The sequence below is a fragment of the Artibeus jamaicensis genome, unplaced genomic scaffold (genome assembly GCF_021234435.1).
Source record: "Artibeus jamaicensis isolate MK-2021 breed Jamaican fruit bat unplaced genomic scaffold, CSHL_Jam_final contig_1998, whole genome shotgun sequence".
Classification (NCBI taxonomy): domain Eukaryota; kingdom Metazoa; phylum Chordata; class Mammalia; order Chiroptera; family Phyllostomidae; genus Artibeus; species Artibeus jamaicensis.
Genome location: NW_026521407.1, coordinates 12,659,412 through 12,673,671, shown reverse-complemented (window position 1 = coordinate 12,673,671; position 14,260 = coordinate 12,659,412). Strand labels below are relative to the sequence as shown.

The window sequence follows — 14,260 nt, the reverse complement described above, 5'->3', positions numbered from 1 at the left end:
ATTGATTTGTTTTCTTTTGTTTCCCTTGTCTGAAGAGAAGCATCAGAAAAATATTGTTACAAGAAATGTCTGATATTTTCCTGCTTGTGTTTTCTTCTGGTATTTAGAATAAGGCATTTTTAAATAATCTAAGATTTTGGGCAAAATTTACTCCTTTTTCCCAATTCATCTGAATTACTGAATCTTATTTTATAAGGAAATGTCTGTGAACAGCAAAGCAGATGGACAAATGATTTAATGAACATCTGGATTAAAAATATTTTACTGATTCTGTAACTATTTAAATTTTTATAAACTGCTTGCTTTCATTGGGACTTAAGGCATATCTACTTGAACTTTATGCTATTTTAATTGAAAACTATGCAAGTAGTCGTTCTGGTAGGCTAGATATTTTCTTGTTTTTTTTTTTTGTTTTTTTTTAAGATTTTGTTTACTTTTAGAGAGAGGGATAGGGAGGGAGAATGAGAGGGAAAGAACCATAGGTGTGAGACACATTTTGGCCTGGAATCAAACTGGTGACCTTTTGGCTTGGGTAAAGATGCCCACTCCGCTGAGCCACACCAGTCACAGCCTGGTGGGCTAGTTTGAAATTGTGTGTCCTGTGTAGTACCTTAGGTGAGCATGATTCTTCTTGGTCAGTCATAGTGGAACTCATACAAAGCACTGAGTGAGTCATAAAGCTTAAAGCAGCTGAAAAGAAAATCTGAATAAAGAGAAGCTGTGAAAAAGAGTTGTCAGTATTTATTATATAATGTTTTATGCTTCTGGTATAAAACTGTTCTGAAAGAAACTTAAATAACAAAAGAATTGTGCCTGAAATGCTTTTGCTCCAGAAAGTAACGGTAGGAAGTTCTAAACACAGATGCAGGTGGTAACGCAGGCCTGGCCAGCTCCGGAAATGAAACATAGCCATGGGGCATATATTTATAGGTGGCTTCAAAGTCATGGTTCAGTGTTAACTACTCTGTGGTCTTTAATTTAGAATTAAGTAAAACTAACATTAGACGGAAAATTATATAATAATTAATTTTATTATAGCTGAGAGAAGTTAGTCTTTTGTCTTTAAAGTGACACCATTGTAGGTGATTATATGAAGCACCAAAAACAAAACTAACAAGAAAAAATCCTTTTAGCCATAACCACCTCAACCTCCACCCCCACAAGAAACTGAATCAACTTGAAATTGCAAGAATATTTTTTTCTCAGTACTGTCCCATCCATATGCTTCAGTCTAATCATGAAACACACAGCTTTTGTGTTAGATGTTATCTTGACTTGTTCATACTGTGAACAGCTTATGTCTAAAAACTTGTTTGGGGTATTTCAACATTCGTTGTGTAAGACTACCGTCAGTTTTCTTTGTGTATCTTGACTGCGTGCTGGTACCTTTAAAGAGAGATGTGTTCACTTGAACATATTGTCAATTTTCAGTTAAGCAATATCCTTTTGTATAAATTTTGAAAGAGTTCATAATCAGACTATATTCAAGAATACTTATCTTAAAGCTATAATTTTAATATAAATGTATTTCTACTACCAAGTTATTATTTTTACAGTTCAGTGACTTTTAGTATATTGATAGAGTTGTACAACCATCACCACAATTTAGTTTAGTTTTAGAACATTAAAAAGAAACTTTGGGTTCATCCTCATGGTCACCCTTAGCCCACTAGTCTGTTTTCTATTTCTATACATTTGCCTTTTCTGTACATTCCACATACATGTGATCATAAAGTATGTGGCCTTTTGTGTTTAACTTTTGCACTGAACATGATGTTTTTGAGGGTCATCTATGCAGTAGCATGTATCAGCACATCATTCCTTTTATGGCCAAATGGTATTTTGTTGTATGGATCAACTACGTCATATTTGTTAGTTTACCAATTGATGTTCATTTAAGTTATTTCCTTTTTTTTGCCATTGTGATAATGCTGCTATGAATGTTTGTACCCAAGTCTTCACAGAATATGTATTTTCATTTCTCTTGAGTAGAGAAATGACTTGGGGTAGATTTGCTGGATCACATACATAATATCTCTAATTTTTTAAAAGACTGCATGTTTTTTATTTATTTTTAGAGAGAGGGGAAGGGAGTGAGAGAACCATTAATTAGTTGGCTCTTGTACACCCGCAACTGGGGACCTGGCCCACAACTCGGACATGTGCCCTGACTGAGAATTGAACCAGTAACCTTTTGGTTCACAGGCCAACACTCAAGCCACAGAGCCAAACCAGGCAGGGCTACCTAACTGTTTTTCCAGATTGGTTTTATGATTTTACATACCCACCAGCAGTGTATGTGGGTTCCAATTTATGTACACTTTTGCCACACTTGGTATTTTTCTGTCTTTTTAATTAAAGCTATCCTAGTGGATATGAATTTGTATCATAGTGTAGTTTTGGCTGGCATTTTTATAATAGCTAATGATATTGAACAACTTTTTATATGGTTATTGGCCATTTGTATATTTTTGGAGAAATACCTATTCAGATCCTAACCCAGTTTTTAAAAATAGGATTATCTGGTTCTTTATATATTCTTTATATATTCTTATTTTGTGGATTTTCTTTTCACTTTTCTAGATGGTATGTTTTAAAGTACAAGAGTTTCAAATTTTGAATAAATCAAGTTTACTGATTTTCTTCCTTAATTGTTCATGTCATTGGTTATATGTCTTAAAAAATCATTGTCTACCCAACTATCATGAAAATATACTCCCTCCTGTTTCCTCTAAGAATTTTATAGTTTTAGCTCTTACATTTAGGTCTGTGGTTTATTTTGAGTTAATTTTTGTGTATTGTGTAAGGTAGAGTCACAAGTAATTTTTTTGTGAATATTCAGTTGTCATAGCACCAATTATTGCAAAATTTCTTTCCCCATTGAATTTTCTTGGCATCTTTGTCAAAAATCAGTTGACTGTAAATGTAAGGTTTATTTCTGGGCTCTCAGTTCTGTTTAATTGATCTGTATATCTGTGCTATGACAGTACCACACTGTCTTGATTGCTGCGGCTTTGTGGTACATTTTTCAACCAGGAAGTGTCAGTCTTCCAACTTTGTTCTCCTTTTTCAAGATCATTTTGGCTGTTCTGGGTCTCTTACTTTTTTTGTATGAATTATAGGATCAGCCTGTCAATTCCTGCAAGAAAGGAACCTGGGAATTTGCAATGATTGAGTTAAATCAGTAGATCAACTTGGGTAGTATTGCCATCCTTAATAAAGTCATCTGATCCATGAACATGGAATGTCTTTTGATTTATGTAGGTCTTTTTAAATTTCTTTCAGTAATATTTTATAGTTATCAAGTGTACAAGTCTTACACTTCTTTTGTTAATTTTTTCCTAAGTATTTGATTCTTATTGATGCTGTTGCGAATGGAGCTATCTTAATTTTATTTTTGAATCATTCATTGCTGGTGTACAGAGATTAATTAAATTTTGCATTTGCTTATACTATGGCCGGAATAAATGTTTGGCCAGCATGACCCCTAACAATTTGAGAATGTTGCTTAATTATTTTTCTTTGATCAGCTACATTGTACATTACAATATCTTGGACTGGCTGTGATTAAATTAGGTTTAGTTAGGTTATAATTATATAAGGTTTATCTTAGCCTTGTATATCAGAATAGCCCTTTGTATAAAACATTGGATGATTTAGTACTCAGACTTAGAGTGTAGTACCTTCCACGTCATTATATATAACATATAATTTTTTAAGGAAAAAGTCACCTGGTTTTATTTGTAGATCACTGATGAGTAGTATCTCTAGCTTAGTTATCATATAAAATTACAAGTGAAATCTCTGTAGTATTTTTTTTGTATACATCACTAACTACATTTGCCATCGAAAGTATAGAGAATTTTTAGTCTGGTTTATCTCATTTATCCTCCGTCAGTAATGGGGTGGAGCATTAAACATTTTTCAAGGTTTTATTTATTTATCTTTAGAGGGGAAGGGAAAGAGAGAAGGAGAGAAATATCAATGTATGGTTGTCTCTTGTGGGTCCCCTGCTGGGAACTGGCCTGCAACCCAGGCATGTGCCCTGACTGGGAATTGAACCACGATCCTTTGGTTCACAGGCCTGCTCTCAATCCACTGAGCTACACCAGTGAGGGCCAAACACTTTTATTTTATATTTACGAGATTATTCATCTTTAAAATTTTAACATATTTTTCAGGGTCAGTTAAATGAAAGCATGGACCATGGGGGAGTTGGACCATATGAACTGTAAGTTTATATGAAAATACTTCATTTGTGCTCTTTGTCTTACGAGTAGGTTTGTCAACTCTAGTTCATAGCCAGCATGTGATTCCAGTGAACTGTTCTTAAATATCTAGTCATATACATAGAATTAGTTTATTGAGTTTGGCATCAATGTAGTAAGCTACCCAGGGTTTTGAGATCATGTATGAATTTTGAGAAGAAGATCATTCAAATTCAGAGTATATGAAATATGTCTGGATGGGTTAGGAATTTTCATTAGTTTAGTAGAGAACCAATTTTCTTACTGAAAAATAAAATTATTAGAAATGCCCCTAGGAGTCAAATGGTTCTTGTTTTGCTTGTAACATACCATTCAAACTGAGATTGTGCAGTCTAAAGTATTTTTAGGTATGCACCTTAGAGGAGTATGGCGATTAATCTGCTCTGTACCCTAACCCTTGGGTTGAGAGGAAGCTGAGATCACTCATATAGAAAGCATTTAAGTGACCAACGAAACTGCCACCCTTTCGGAGTCTTTAAATCACACTCATAGCCCATATGGAAAGGTGTGCGGATATATTTTTATTTGCAGAAATTTATCTAGCATAAAGATGTGAACTAATTGAGTACTTTTAGAATGCTCCCAGGTTTTCTGCTGAGGTTGGATAATACCCGATCTTATAGACATTTTGAATGAACTAAATTTGAATAACTAGAAGTTTTTTTTTTTTCGTTTGTCAACTTTTTCTAGTTTATCTTAGCTTGGGAGTACTTGATGCTTATGAAAATAAATACTGGCCAGCACATTATGTAAACAAACAGATAAGTAGGAAGTTTGTCAAGCTACCCTAATCTTGACCTACCATATCATGGAATCATTATGTTTACTTAGAACACAGATATTAAATTTGCTATCACATACTTTTTTCCTTTAACTAAATTAGATTACATTTCTCTTTCTAACAATATGCTGAAAATAATTTAACTTTTTTGCAAATTTACTTCTCATTTTGCTTTTCTCTCCAGTGGCATGGAACATTGTGAGAAATTTGAAATCTCAGAAACTAGTGTGAACAGAGGGCCAGAAAAAATCAGACCAGAATGTTTTGAGCTACTTCGGGTACTTGGTAAAGGGGGCTATGGAAAGGTAGGAAGTATTTTTGAAATGATAGCTGTTGTCTGTGTCTGGTAGATTGCTATTTTGCACCCTGGTTTCAGTAGTCCTCTTCAGTCTGGGTTTGCTAGCTATCAGCAAAGGATAGAATCACTTTTACCTTGTATTATTTGAGGAATGTACAGCAGTTTCCTCTTTCTACCACCGTATACATAAAAGGCTGGCACATAATTGGCACTTAGTCAATATTTGTTATAAATGTTATATTATTCATTATAAATTATTACATTATTTGCAATAAATAGCAACTCTTCCAGGTAACATCTGTTATTAGAGGATTCATTTCTTCCCTTGGTTTTAATACCATCTATAGGTATCCTCTTAAAAAAACAAACAAATCACTCCTTACTTTCAAGAGGCCTGGTACATTAATATGTCACTGTTGTCTATTAATATGAAGTGTTTTTCTTTGACTTAAAAGTATCTGGAGCAACAGTTAGGGAAGTTAATGAATATAAGAGGGAAGAAGAAAAAATGAATGGAACTTCTCAATTTCATAGTTTTTCCCAAGGCTTTCTAATTTAAGACCTTTGAGTGTTCTGCCTGAGACAGTTTATACCTAGCCATTTTCTATCAAAGTTGGGTAACTGTTTATGTATTGTGTAGTGTTAATTTTCACCAAGCATGACATTTGTGGTATATTCTTAGGCTTAACGACACATTTAATATATTCTAACCATGTCGGATATATAACACATGCACTTTGAGTCTCACATATGTTGGCTGTTGCATGAAAATGTTATAGCTAGCTATTTTAAGGATTATTTGTTTTAAATGATAATAATTTGTGTCAATTATTGTTAGTTTTATGTGATGGGAGAGCAATGGCATCCTCAGAAGAAATTTGTGAAATATTTTATAATTTTTAGGTTTGGTATTATGCTTCTGGGAACCCTGATTATAGCTTTTCTAAGCAAATTTGTGTTTTATGTGTAAACATGCAGTGCTCATCACTACATGGTCATTACCCAACTTTGCCACCAAATGCCAGCAGACCAAACAGGAAAGTCCTGTGTTGTGCGACAGATTTCACTGCTAACTCTTTAATATAGTCTGCTCTTCTAGCCCCTCATTTTTGCACACAGCCCTTCTTGGCACTAGTTTTTATGAGGATGTAAACTACTGTATCATTTGTTTCTTATCGATAGGAATTAAAGGAATGTGACTAGCATAGTTTAGACTTTAATAACGCAAACACTTTTATTTTTATACAGGTTTTCCAAGTACGAAAAGTAACAGGAGCAAATACTGGGAAAATATTTGCCATGAAGGTGCTTAAAAAGGTGATTCCTTCCCTCCTCTTTTTCCCTCAAACTATATTATTAATTGCTATAAAATCCACATTTTGGCCTAAAATTCTCAGTCAAAAAATATTTTTAATACAATTATAAGTCGTCTTAGAATGTGAGATGTGTTTCATTGTTACTATTCCTATTTTCTTTCTGCTTGGGGAGGGTACAAAGCGGAGCTTTTTCAGTTCTTCTCTGAGGAAACTCTTTTAACTCTTTGTTGTGGTCTCCATATTCCTAAGTAATAAGCATATTCTGCTGTCACTTCACTCAGCAGTTTTAGAATTATATATTGACTTTTATTTGACTCTCTTTACACCTTCCTCTCTTTACCCTGTCCTCTCATTTTGCTTCACTTTTATTGAATTACTATGATTGTCATCCCATACTTTCCAACAACTCCGTAAGACACCTTTCAGGCCAGTGTTCTGTGGCCGTTCTCATTACTAGATAATCTGACAGTTCCATTTACTTTCACAGAGATGTTCCATAGGAACTGTCCGTGCTGATAGCTCTCTAGGCATATTGGACTTTCCCTTTACCACAGTCCTTAGAATTCTCTTCACTCCTTCAGCGTTGGGTTCTTTCTTTCCTGGGTCCCATATCTTCCTTTTTCATAGTTAATGCTCTTGTTTCCTTGTTTTGGTGATCACCTACCAGTGGCTTCCTGAGAAAGGGTGCATGAAGGTAAATTTGGGGGGGAAATATTACATATTTGAAAATTTCCTTATGCCTTCATCCTTATTTAATTGGGTGCAGTTTTTAAGTTGAAAGTAATTTTCACTCAGGACTTTGCTCTATTTTTGTCTAGTTTTGAATATTTCTGTTGAGAAGTTCCTTACCATTCTGACTCCCAGTCTTTTATAGATCTATTTTTCTTGGAAGATATTTAAAATTTTCTTTTTTATTCCTGATGTTCTAAATTTTTACAGTGATATGTTTTGCTTTGATTTTTATTTTGTTCATTTTTACTTTTTCAATCTTAAAAGTTTTAGTTCTTCAGCTCTAGGAAATTGTATTATGATCTGTTTGATAACTTACCGCTCTACTGTTTTCCTGTCTTGAAATTGAAGTTAGTTGGATGTTGAATCTCCCAGACTGATCATCTGATTTTCATGTCTCTTCCATTTGTTTAGTTCTTGTCTCTGTATGTGCTGAGACTTTTCTAGAAATTGATTGATTGATTTGGCTTTTAGAGACAGAGAGGAAGGGAGAAAGGGGAAAAAATCATCGATTTGTTGTTCCTTATACATTCATTGGTTGATTCTTGTATGTGCCCTGATGGGGTATTGAACCCTCAATTTTGGCATATTGGGACAATGCTTTAACTAATTGAGCTACCCAGCCAGCGCATAGAAATTTATTGTGTCACTTCTTTAAATAAAAGTCCATTTTATTTATTTATTTTTAGAGAGAGGGGAGGGAGGGAGAAAGAGAGGGAGAGAAAATGGACTGGTTGCCTCTTGCACGCCCCCAGCTGAGGACCTGGCTACAGTCCAGGCACGTGCCCTGACCGGGACTCAAATGGGCTATCCTGTGGTTGGCAGGCCATCACTCAGTCTACTGAGCCACACCAGCCAGGGCTGTGTCACTTTTCTAAGTTCTTGTTTTGTTTGACTTTGATTTAACCGTTCTCTTTCATGTCAAAGGCCTTCTTCAGATGTCTGGTGTCCTTCACTGATCATATTTAATTGTGGAATTCTGAAAAGCTGATCAAAAGTTCTTTGTATGTAGGCTTCTTTGTAGGGCACTCATGTAGCTACCCAGAAATCGATTGAGAGCCTCAAGTATCAATATCTTTAGGTCTTTTTTCTGGTATGGATTAATTGATGCTGAGGAAGGTCTTGTATTCTTTTGCCTAGAAAAGTGTTCTGGTGCTAGACGAGATAGAGGAGATGGAGGTCTCACCTTTCCACATGCAGACTCACACTGAAGTCATTTTTATTGATGCTTCAGTAATTCACTTTATATTGGTCTTTCACTCTCTTTTTTTCTAAAAATACACCTTCAGATGGTAGTTCCCTGGCTAGTTAGTGTGGGGATGGGAATCTTTTTTGGTGTATCTATTCCTTATACAGACTTCCAGATAATCTCCAAAGAAATCTCCTGTTTTTAGTTCTCCACCTTCTGCTCGCTACAGTCCCTGGTGACTCTTAATTTTTCCCCTTTCTTTTTATTTTTGCCTCTAGTTTTTGAACCCTGCTAGGATTCTCTAGATGGAATCAATTTCTTTTCAGTTATTATTCTTGTCATGCATTTAGGTGTGATCATACCCCACTCTACTAAGTCATCTCCTATTGCTTTGGCCCCCTTCTGTCTTCACTTTTTTGAGATACGAAACTACCCATGTTTCCTTGTTTTACTGAAGATGGATTATGTGTGTTTGGTCTTAATTTCAGAAGAGATCACTATCTTAAAACAAGTATTAGTAGAAAAATATTAAAAGGTCATAAAAATGACTTTTTAAAAAATTTGTAGGGTATTTAATACGTTGGTTTTTAGCTTCTTTATTTTCACTTAAGCAGTGTAAATAGCTTCTTACTTTAAAGTCTGTGGAACATACTGTAGCCACACATTATTGGTGATTGTTTTAAAGAAGCAGTTTAGGTGTCCTGAACATCAACTTCTGCATTAGCAGGTCAGGAGTAATCTGTTATCTTGTTTTCCCATTGGAATCATTTGAGATTAATGATTTTTTAAAAATCTGTAAACCATATCAGGTGTAGAATTGGAGACTGTATAATAATGCTTATTCTAGAAATATTAAAAGAAGTACTGGTCAGTATTCCTAGAGTAATCTGTTCCTTTTGATATGTTGCTTATTCATGCCTGATAATCAGGGCTGACCATAATTTGTCATATTCAGTAATTATATTTTGAATGAGATATGTTTCTGACACAGGTATCTGTAATGAAAAGAAGAGGGTGTTGTTTTTTTCCGCCGTAGATGGGTGGGTGTGGTTTATTAGGAAATCCATAGACTTAATTACTGCTCAATGTCAGGCCTCATTTTTTGGGCCCAGGCCTCTAAGACCTAACTTACTTGTCTCTCCTTTTACTTAGCTATTACTCCTTCCCACTTTCAGGATTTTTCTTTCCTTAAGCCTGGCTAGAGAACTACATACAGTCCATTCTTCTTTTGATGTCCCTGAAAAGGCTCACTGGAAAAGTAATGAAAGTGAAGAGTTGCTGGGGTTAAGCCCAGAGTTTTAATTCCTAAATCCCTAGGTTAGATAACCCTGTACCTCCTTCGAGTTTATTTTTTCTGATTTTTTGTCCTGGAAGTGGAGAGTACTAACCCTATAACCTGAGTATGTGGTGACAATACACTGCTTTCTAAAAGCCTTGAAAAATAGAGTAGAACCAGTGGTCCCCTTTTCTTAAATGAGTTGTTTGTATCTGGACAGTCTGCCCTTATAGGTGTGGTCCCATTTGGGTGTTTGCTCATGGTGGAGTATTGAGGAAAAGACTGTTTCTAACAACTATTCCTCTACCCTACTGTTGCCAAAAAAAAAACAAAAAACATTCTGAAAGCAAACTGTTTTTGCCTATGGCATTAGTTTGGCCTACACTGTAAATTTTAGAACCTTTGACCAAAGGCTAGTGGCTCACAGAGAGGTCCTACTTCTTCCATTCTTTCTTTTATTAAACCAGTTGAGAACCTGCAGTGTGCCAGGCATTAAGCTAGATACTAAAATTTAGCCTTTGAAACAAATACAGTCTCTGCCTCTTACTCCGCTTACTGTGTAATTCAAGGGAAGTACTGATTAGTTTATTCTTTAAAACAGTTTTTTTTAAAAATTGATTTTAGAGAGAGAGGAAAGGAGAGAGAAACATTGATTAGTTGTTCCACTTATTTATGCATTCATTGGTTGCTTCTTGTATGTGCCCTGACCAGAGATTGAACCTGCAACCTTGGCTTATCAGGACGGCTCTCTAAGCAACTGAGCTATGGACAAGGGCCAACCTTATTCTAAAATTACTCTTCTGTCCTGTGGTCAAGATCCCACAGTGCTTTGAGGTTTAAGCATATAGGACTCTCTCACCTTTTATAAGTCTTTTTCCCACACTCCCAGGTCTTATCATCCTGAGTATCTTCGCTGTCCTTATATTAAATAAGTAATCAATAGCCTAGCGTTTTAATTCTTTAATGATCTCAATCCTGTTAGTTTTCACCTCCATTCCACTTCACCAGCCCCCATGGTTGTATTCTGTACCTCTGAAATATTGAGCTAAAATAGAAAAACAACTCTTTTACTTCTTTATTCTCATAATGCCTGGTCTTTGGCTGTAAGCCCTCCTCTTTCTTATTTCATTGTATGCTTTTCCTTTTTTAATGTATAAGCTATTTAAAAAATTTTTAATTTTTATTGAATTTATTGGGGGTGACATTGGATAATTCACTTTATTCTGAATCTAGCCTAATCAACATGATCTACCACTTTAGTCATTTGCTAGCTCTGTTGACCTTATATTCAGGAAAGTCCTAATCTTAATCAATTTAGTTGTCAGTGCTTCTTTATTCTTGTATCTCAGCTACTGAGCATTACCAGCAGAAGTCAGACAAACTTGAAGATTGCTGCTGAGTCAAATGCATAGTCCCCAATGCACTTGGACCCTCAGTACTCACCAAGCATTTTTCTGCATATCCCCAGACAACTCCTTCTGTTCTCTACAACTGTGAGAGCCTTCACTATCCCTCCCTCTATTTCTTATAGCAGACTGCTTCTCTTTCTGCTTGGGGCTGTCAGATGTGACTCCCTTTGACTTTCTGCGTTGAAGTCTACCCTCAGTACCGCATTAATCTGCATTTTCATCCATTTCTACTTCTTTCTATGCAGTCTTACTGGGAGATATGTTCCTCCTTTCTGAAGCTAAACCCTTTCCTTATGTTTTGGATCCCATCCCTTTCTGCTTCTTCAGGGGCTTTTCTCTGCCACTTCTCTCTCTTATTTATGTATATTCATGTCTTTGCCATAATTAGCCAAACAAATCCTTCCTTCATCAAGATCTCCCTGTGACTTTCTCCTTCTTTGTCTTTCACAAATGAATTTCTTGAGAAGTCATGTTTTATTCTTTTTTCCCCTCACTATAGTTTGACTTAATGATTTCTATTGCAATGAAACTACTGTCCCCTAGGCCACCACCAATCTACTAATTGCTGAATCCAACGATCTTTACATAATTCATTCATTTTTTTTGTTCAATTAACTTTATTTTCTTCTACATAATTCATTCTTAACTTACCTCTCTCTTGCATTGAAACTATTTGCAGCATTTTGAAACACTGCTTCCTTGACTTCTTTGATTCTACTTTACTAATTTTTTATCTTACCTATTAATCGTTTACCTCTCAGATTTTCTCAGAATTACTTATTTTAAAAATTCAAACCTCCTAACTGTTAAAAAGCAATATGTCTGTGAAATTTTTAAAGCTTTCCAAAGAGTTGCAAGACTAGTGTGGCGATCACCGTTAAGTTTGCCATGTTTTCTTTGTCTACCCCTCCCTCTTGTCATTTCCTCAAGATTTTTAATTGATTTTAGAGAGAGAGAGAGAGAGATTGATTGATTTGTTGTTCCACTTGTTTATGCAGTCAGTGGTTGTTTCTTGTATGTGCCCTGACCAGGTATCTAATCATATCCTTGGCATATCAGGATGATGATACTGTAACCAACTGAGCAAGCCAGCCAGGGCCTAAATTATTTTATTTTATTTTTTTTATTGTAGATGTAGTAGCACTTCATCCTTAACTTTTAAAAAATTTATGTATGTATTTTTGTATGTATCTCTCAAAAATAAGGGCATTTTCTTTTCTTCTAATTTTTTAATATCCTCACCTGAGAACATGCTTAATGATTGGTTTTATAGAGCAGGAGGGAGGGAGATAGAGAGGAAGAGAAACCTCAGTGTGAGAGAAACATCGATCAGTTACCTCTCCCACATTCTCTGACTGGGTACCGCACTGGCCCTGACTGGTGGCTGAACCTGCAACTCAGGCATGTGCCCTGACAGGGAATTGAACCCACGACCTTTCTGTATGTAGGACGACATTCCAACCAATGGAGTCACACTGGCCAGTGCTGAGGGCATTTTCATATGTAACCACAGTATAATTGTTACACTTGGGAAATTTAACATTGATACACAATACAGTATTCTCAAATTTTCAAGTACATTGTCCATACTCAGACTTTCCCATTGTGTCAGTAAAATCTTTCTAGCCATTATGTTTGTTTTTACAGTTCAGGGTTTATTTATTTATTTGCTTATTTATTTTTATATTAAATTTATTGGTGTGACATTGGTTGTCTTTGTTTAAAATCATGGCTTCATTTTGATATCCCTAATTCCAGTCCCATTTCATAAGGTTCTTCTTTCCTTAGTCCATATTTACATTTGTTTTATATAGTAAGATGCCTGATAATGTCAGTAAATTTACTCATTTGCTCAGTTGTACAATATATGCATAATAGTTTGAGAATACCAATACTACTGGCAGCTACAAACCCACTAAGTGTGGTTTAAAGTTTCTTAAGTATAACATAGGAAATACAGTAAATAATATTGTAATAACTGCATGGTGCCAGATGGGTACAAGAATATCAGGGGGTACCCTTTGTAAAGTGTATGATTGTCTAACCACTATGCTGTACACCTGAAACTAATACAAAAATAATAAGGAATATAAACTGTACTTGAAAAAAAAGATTCTTTGCAATTTTTGTGATGCTCTGCTTACATATATGTCACTGAGTGTATAGTGTAAATTTATTTAAATATCTTTAGTCTACTGTGGTAAACTTCACTGTAACATTCAACTAAATATACATATTTTTGAGCCCTGGCCATACAGCTCAGTTGGTTAGCGCATTGTCCCAACACACCAAGGTTGCAGGTTTGATCCTGGGCTACGGCACATACAAGAATCAACTAATGAATGCATAAATAAGTGAAACAAATCAATGTTTTTTTTCTCTCCCTTCTTTCTCTCTAAAATCAATCAATAAAAATATGTAAAATATATGTATTTCTGTTGTGTTCAGTTTTTTTCCCTCTGCCATCCATATTGATTTAACTTTATTTTTGGAATGTATAAAACATTAACATGGTCCAGAATTCAAAAATCTCCATTTTATAATCATAGCATTATTTGATTTAGGTGAGAAAAAAAAAGAATGAGAAAACCATTGAGGTGTTACTCAGAGGGTATATCTCATTCTCTTTTCTACCTTTCTATTGTCATTAGCTTTGGTTTATCTTAGTTGTATTTTGTAATTGCAGATATAAGCAGAAACATATATACATATTCTTAGTTCCCCTTTCTTATACAAAAAGGTACCCTACTGTATATACCATCACACCATATATGCTCTTTTGCACCTTGCTTTCGTAGGGATGTTTCTCATTCTTCGTATTGCTTTTTTTACACGTTGTGTCGCTAGTGCATAGGTTTTCAGCCAATATTTATGCATGAGCATTTAGGAAGTTTCTGATGTTTCACTTTTACAGATAATATTGCAACTAATAATCTTGTGTTTATGCTTTTTCATGTTGCTGAAGGTACACCAGAAATTAGTCTAAGAACTTAG

At 35.1% G+C, this 14,260-nt stretch overlaps 1 protein-coding gene across 6 annotated transcripts in view; it reads left to right on the top strand.

Annotated features, from left to right (window-relative positions):
- The window catches only part of RPS6KB1 (ribosomal protein S6 kinase B1), a 42,556-nt gene that overhangs the window by 7,212 nt on the left and 21,084 nt on the right, over nucleotides 1–14,260 (top strand). For all 6 annotated transcript variants that reach the window (XM_037163759.2, XM_053655076.1, XM_037163760.2 and 3 more), the window contains exons 2-4: nucleotides 4,182–4,231; nucleotides 5,234–5,354; nucleotides 6,596–6,664. In XM_037163759.2, the coding sequence (XP_037019654.1) occupies nucleotides 4,182–4,231; nucleotides 5,234–5,354; nucleotides 6,596–6,664 (240 nt within the window). The remainder of the gene's footprint in view (nucleotides 1–4,181; nucleotides 4,232–5,233; nucleotides 5,355–6,595; nucleotides 6,665–14,260) is intronic.